This window comes from Morone saxatilis, unplaced genomic scaffold, assembly GCF_004916995.1.
Source record: "Morone saxatilis isolate NCDOM2014 unplaced genomic scaffold, NCSU_SB_2.0 Contig9, whole genome shotgun sequence".
In the NCBI taxonomy this organism is placed as follows: domain Eukaryota; kingdom Metazoa; phylum Chordata; class Actinopteri; family Moronidae; genus Morone; species Morone saxatilis.
Genome location: NW_023340268.1, coordinates 8784938 through 8791894, shown reverse-complemented (window position 1 = coordinate 8791894; position 6957 = coordinate 8784938). Strand labels below are relative to the sequence as shown.

Genomic DNA, 6957 nt, shown 5'->3' with positions numbered 1-6957 from the left:
TGCAAAAAGAAAGAGTATCTGTCAGTGTTTGAAAATGCTCCAACTCACACTACAGCTGACTCTTACTAATCAGCACTCTGTCATTTGTTTATGACAACAAGAAACATCCCTATAACTTATATATACTGTCAATAAAGTTAACTAGTTACTTTATACACAGTTAGACCCGTGCATGGGCGAATGAGTCTTACTGTTATTAGGTCTGAACCTAATGATTATTTCTATGAGCTATAATATAATGATGTATATTTAAAATGCATTGTTTAGTCATGAAATCATAAAATAGTGAAATTATCCATAATATTTATCCCAGAGTGTAAGATTTTGTCTTTGAGTTACTTGTTTCTTTTGTCAATATCCAATTAAAAGCAAATTGTAAAATATAGAGGGCCTGTTAGGCAGAGAATGATTTGTAATTTTGTCCTCCCGAATAAATCGTAATATGGATATAATTTAGTAACATTTAGGATCTGTTGTCAGAAGTGGAATATAATATTAACTGGTATGTTGTGTTCAGTTAGTGTCAAGCTGCAACTTCACCGCAAGACGCCACTAAATCCTGCACACTGCTTTAACCAATTGTCAAACTTTGTTGATTTAATTTTCTGCTTATTTAGAAATAACAATATAACTCATCAGCTTCATCCAGTACTTTAAGAGGCAACATAGATCATTTATTCTGATTGCTAATATTTAGTTTATGTTGAAAATTGTTTTATTTCCCCCTGTTATTGTATTTCACTTAACACAGCCATTAAGCTCCACCCTTAATAACATCCTCACTAGTCACTAACAGTGTTTAACTGGAGAGCCATAACAACAAAGATAACAAACCGAACACAATTAACACAAACTGACGCTTTGTGAAGGCTACAGTTCACACTCGTAACAACATTTGACATGACAGCCGACAGAAAGCTTGAGCTTGATGTTTCCACAGAACACCGTTGTGGTGGAGCGCTGGTGGCAGGTGCCTTTATCTAAAGTGGGCAGCCCGCCGAGGCTTCACCCTCGAAGGCACAAGATCTACAAGTTGGTTGAAGACACTAAACGCAATCCCGCAGGGAAGATGGAGCTCATCCTGACTCAGACAGTGCCCAGTGAGTGTCTACAGTACTCTCAACCGGTCACATAAAGCTTTTTGAATCTGTGACATTTTGTTTAATAATAATAACTTTGTTTGCTCCGACAGAGGTGGGTGGGCGAGGAGACACTGTGTTAGTGAAAAAGTCTATTGGCAGGAATAAGCTGCTGCCCCAAGGCCTCGCGGTGTATCCATCGCCGGAGAACAAACAGATTTTTGCTGAGGAGTTAAGAGTGCGTATTGCATTTTAATACCATCTATCGCCCAACCCCAACATATTAGATAGCAATATACAGCTGTTGATTGTTGTCACCTTGTTTACCAACAGCTTTTGCGTGAGGGGAAGCCAGAGGAAAGAACCCAAACTCGCACTGGACAGCTTGTAAGTTTGAATCTATTGAAGATATTTAAAAGTATTACATCTTTATTCACTACCTACTGTAGGTCCTGTGCTTGAGTCTCAGTTATTAAGAGATCAACAGCTGTCAGTGTTTTAACAAAGTTTCTTTTTTTTAACAGACAGTGGGCTTTCTTAAACAAGCCACGTTGAAAATAAACCAAATGCCTTCGGATGAATTCCAGGTCACTAAAGAGGTCCTCCGCAGACAGTTTGTCAAGAAGGTACGACTGTCTTTGTCTTTTATATTTCCCTCACATAAGATTATCTGCTCGAAACACTGAGAAATGTCCCGTTTGATATTAAAGGAGACCTCTTATGCTTTTCCTTAGTTTCTGTCGGATATTAAATGAGGCCAAAGTGTCAAATAATGAGGTAAAACTAATCACTGTGAGCAAAAAGTTTAGAATTCAGAGCGCTCTAAATGTGTTTACAACGTTTTTGAACTTCACATGACGAGCTGACGTCTGCTCACAGATTTCTTTATAAGAGACGGCTTGTTTCAGACAGAGGATAAACTGAGGTGCTACATGAAGGGCCAGTATAAGGATAAGGATGTTTTTGTTGTTGTTCATGCAAAGCCTCTGTACTTTTATAGAGCTGGTAATGAGCATAATAGGTCTCCTTTATGTTAAGCTTTTGCTGAGCATAAATTACATTGTTTTATTGACTTAAATAAATTTTTTCCTCAGCTGGGAGTTGTTATGCCACCTCACGCATTGAGTTTTCCATTTGAGTCTGTCAAGGAAGTGGGTGACTACTGGTGTGAAGTTACGGTAAGAAGTGTTGTTGTTTTTCTTTAAATTCTATTATCTAATATCTAAAGTGTGGCTCCACACTTTAGATGCTTTTTTTAATAGTAGAAATTGATTCCAAACAACTAGCCAAGTGTTTGAAATGTTTTTTTACATATAGGTACTGCATGTTGCAAGAAAAATAAACACATTTTAAATTCTTGCAAAATACAGCAGCAACACTCTCTCTGTGGAGGATTACCTTGAACCTTTTGTTCATATTTTATGTCAGTCTCCCACACATAAAAACAATTAAAAATCTCAATAACAGAAGCAAGTTGAGGCTGTTACTCTACCAAAGACCACACTGCTTATTCTTCATATTTTTATCTCCCAGGTTAACGGAATAGACACAGTTCGCGTCCCCGTGTCACTGTTGCCATTCGAAGACCCGTCCACAAAGTATCGGAAACAGTTGAAAGCACAAAAGCTACAGGAGGCAGGCGTAAATGTTTCAGAACCTTCTACAGCTGGTGAAGACTTATAGTAGTGAAGCTTCAACCTCAACAGGAGCCTCTGCTGCTGAAGAAACGTCGGCCAGTGCACAGACAATTCAAGACACAACAGCACCCCCAGGTGACTGCCCCAAGAAAGATTAAAGGACTCCAAATGAACTGTAGAACTGAAATGGATAATACACATTATACACGCATACAACAATGTTGTGCTTGACTATTAAAATGTTCATTTTCATTCAGTTCAAGGGTGCGTCCTTTATACGTATGTGGACGTGTCATTAAACGTACATATGTAAATTCATCAGGGTGTCTCACATCAAAACTAACAAAAGATGAAGTTTAATGACGTCTTGAAGTAGCGTGGGATCATGGGAGTTGGTGCCTTCACCACCATCTGCTTCTCTATATTAAGATTCCTTCTGTGTTCATTGTTCAGGAGGTTTTCAGCAGGAGTCAAATTATCCAGAGGTCTCCTCCTCTCCAAAACAGATCTGGTAAAACTGGTGAAAACACTGAATAAAGCAATTTCACCTTAAAAATCTGTGATTCTCTCACACTGTTTGGCGGGTAAACAACGTCCCGGACGGCCAGCCGAGCTCAGCTTGTTGTTCTGATAAGTTGACATCTAAAAAGTGTATCGTAAAAATGTGACTTAAAACTGGGTTAAAAGTAGACATCTTCTGGCAGACAACCACAACTCTGACGTGTGTATAAAAGGTGATATGAAGCCATTGACAAGTGACAGGTAAAATCCAGTTAGTTAGTTAAATAAAATAGTTTTCTGTGTTTCAACATTGCTGGAAACATTTGGGATAACATAAGTAATAAAGTAGTAAATAAATAACAGGTCAATTTAATGTGGATGTGTTACATGGTTTTAAAAAAGGATAACCTAGTAATGTGTGTGAATATTACAGCTTAATGTTCAATCCAACTTTGGACCACTAAACAGTGTTGCTGAGTGAAGTATTATAGGAAACAATAATGTTGCCTCAGTTGGTAGTCCTCCCACAATGTAAAAGTTATAAGGAAAAGTGAGGCTTCAAAGGAACTTGAACGTTTTAAATCAAAGGAAAATGCAGTGTTATGTATGGAAATATTCCACATGAACTCCACATTATAGTTGGATAATATGACCTTTGTTATCTTACCGGATGTAATAGCTGCTTCATCCTGATACCAGACGTGACCAAAAACTACCCAGTTGCATTCAAAGTTATGGAGCCAAGAAAGGAAAATATTTATTCATTAATTCTAAACTACATAACAAAAAAATTGGGGTAAACAAAATTTTTCCCAGCAATGCTATCAAACATTGGGACTGAATCTGGAATGTCAATGCTAAGTTTGGTAAGCTTTGTCTTAAGATGAAACCTGCTTGTTTGTGTCCCAGGAGACAGATTCAGGTCAAACAGTGTAGAGTTTAAGCTCTATAATTTATATTACTTTGTCTCTATGTGTGAGGACATGTATTCAGACGGTCAGCTACTTGCTTTGGGCTGCATGTCCACTGCCAGGTGTGTAAATGTGCTGTGACACGCTCTGCAGGCGGTATGTACCAGATGAAACTATGAAATATGGAAGCAATAGATATCCCTGGACTGCTGGTGTCTTTCTGCCAAACAGACTTTGAGGCAGATCGGGTTGTGCATGTTTTGGTACAGTAATGGGGGACGACTAAAGAGTCGCGGCCGCCACACCTAGCCAACGTTTACAAATGAAGCTCTCTGCAAAATCCCATGTGTAATGAAGTCCTTGTAGAAGCAACTTGGCTCACATTTATGCTCCATTTCCTGCTTAGAAAACTAAAGAATATCGGAAAGGGGTGGACTACCCATTGCTTTGTTACAGGAAGAGGAACCCATTACAGCATAAATAAATGTCAGTGCTTCAATGAAAAGCCATTTAAAAGGCTACTTTGCAGGATTGGAAAGACTGATGCAAGATCAATATTTACAGTAACTATAAAAGAAAACATAAATCTGCAATATTCTCCAGAGTTGGAGAGATTGGCAGTATTTTGTTTTATGACTAACAGTTCATAGCAGTTTCCCTTAATAAAAGTCTTCACCATATTTTAAACATTGTGGCTCACTGACAGTGGACAGGCCACATACAGATATTTTCTGATTCACTTTTAACGGCCGGATTTTCCTAAAACTGGAGCAGCAGACAGAGGAAGTTACAACCTCCTCTCAGTCACCTAAAATAAAACTTGACATGAATGAATTCACCATTTAGCATCTTCAAGGCGCTAAATGTGTTGCCTTACTGCCAAACGCATTCATTCATTCTAGTAAAAAGACCCACATTGGGATATAAGAGAGAACTGAATGTGTGAAGATGCATGCTGGATGGAGCCAAGTAAAACAGAGGTAAAGTTCCTGTTTAAGGTTCAAATCTGGTTCTCTGGCCTGATGGCAGCTCAAGAACCAGCTGAAACTAAAACTAATGTTTGGTTCTCTGGCAATTCATTTAGAGCAGACCTTTTCAAAACTTAATAGAGTTTTTAAGAGAGCAAGAACATGAAAAAAAGAAGGAAAATAGGGGTTAAAATAACAGCAACATAGACATGGTACCTTTTACACCCTTAATTTAATCAGTTGTTATGAGCAACTGCAGCATATGTATTCCAACATCATCTTTATTATTACAAAGTTGTGGATTCAATGTATAAATATGTATGTATCTATCACAGCTTTTCAAATGACTCCAGTTCGTTTCTCATCATCAACAGCAACATTTTACTTAACATTTGTACGATTGCCAGAGAACCAAACCCGTTCAGTAGAGTCATCTTTCACAAAGAAAAAGGAGTGACACATTAATGTTCGCAGTATGAACAAAACACTGTTACATCGTTATGTAGGTATAGCGCCTATATTTACTGTAACTGGATCTTCGGTACAGGAGTGACACCTTATAAAACAGTTGACCAAAAGAACTACTTAGTATTAACAATTCAACACAAATACAGGAGGAGGGAGGGCTGGAGGGGGGGAAAGAAAATCTGTATTAAAAGGTGTGTATAGTTTCTTCCCAAACACAGGTTTTCCCTTTGTGTAGGGAAATCTGGAAAGCTCTACTCTACTTTCTGATGCAGGATTTCCACATGCCTCCAAGAGTCCACATTATGACATTTAGAAGCCATATTTGGCCTGGGTTTGCCTGCGGGTTAGCTTGTTATCTGCCCAGTTGTTCTTCAGCTCCAACTCCCGTTCCTTTGCCTGTGGAGGAAGAAAGTAAAGTAAAATTCCTGGTAAGACTAAATGTCATACAAATAATGCGTTTCAATTGAGTAAATATTGATTTGAAGTTATTTTTTGGTACTCTGAACCACTTGCTACAGTTTGCCCAATGTGTGTGACCAGTGTGGGATGTGTAAACAAGGCTAATTTGGGGGTCAGACTACCAGAGATATCGGGGGAAAAAACCTAAGTTCAGAGAAACCAGAAGCTTGAATGAGTACACAGACAAATATTGGTAACACCCTACTTAACAATGCAAATAAATCCCCACCCTGTGCTTATCCACACTTTGAATACCATCTGTGGTGAAATGAAATGAAAACCTGCTGTGTGACAGAACAATACCCAACATGATCTGGCTACTTTTTTAGCTTGTGTAGGCTCGTCATGAAGTTTTGTTGCAGCTTTACTGCTTAAATCTACAGCAGTCAACACAAAGCTTGAGGTCTGCTTTGTACAAACAAGCATGGCGGCCAACAACCTGGAGCTGAATGTGTGCAGACATGTCACACTGGGAGTGCAGACTCTTGAAACGGAAACCCTGACTCCCATCCTGCTCTGTAGCACCTTCAAAACCAACTGAAAAACAATGCAGTCAATCTTGCACTAGAAGCTTTTGCCCTGGCTACAATATATGCTGTTCGTGTTTAGTTACAGCAGTGAACTGAAATCTGCACTGTTTTGGTGTCAAAAACTTAAAAACAAAGAACGTAACACTTCAAAAGGTGCTGATATACGTCCACAGAGGACAGACCATCGCAAAACATGAGCATATGAGCATCACTTCTGCTTTAGTGGCACTCACCTGGTGAATGAGATATGTTATCTGATGCTTGCGTCGCTGTTGTCCTGTAGGCTGCTCTCCTTTTTTCTGCAGAAATGAAAACATGGATGTTACATCAAAGGACCAATGTGTGGAAAACATGTGAACGGCCCTATCTAGAGCCAGTGTTTAGTTTGTCCCTCCTGGGCTACT

At 38.9% G+C, this 6957-nt stretch overlaps 2 protein-coding genes across 2 annotated transcripts in view; one reads left to right on the top strand and one right to left on the bottom strand.

The window, feature by feature from the left end:
- Positions 1-940: 940 nt before the first annotated feature.
- Positions 941-2974, top strand: mrpl9 (mitochondrial ribosomal protein L9; the record flags this gene model as incomplete). Its single annotated transcript, XM_035681162.1, is given in 6 exon segments — positions 941-1100; positions 1193-1317; positions 1413-1466; positions 1604-1705; positions 2174-2257; positions 2613-2974. Coding segments are annotated over 6 exon segments (675 nt in total), but the record flags the coding sequence as incomplete, so codon positions are not given.
- Positions 2975-3961: 987 nt separating this feature from the next.
- The window catches only part of prcc (proline rich mitotic checkpoint control factor), a 6243-nt gene continuing 3247 nt past the window's right edge, over positions 3962-6957 (bottom strand). Inside the window, exons 6-7 of the mRNA XM_035681161.1 lie at positions 6787-6852; positions 3962-5960 (exon numbers count right to left, since the gene is read on the bottom strand). Of these exons, the coding sequence (XP_035537054.1) occupies positions 5874-5960; positions 6787-6852 (153 nt within the window). The 3' untranslated portion in view covers positions 3962-5873. The remainder of the gene's footprint in view (positions 5961-6786; positions 6853-6957) is intronic.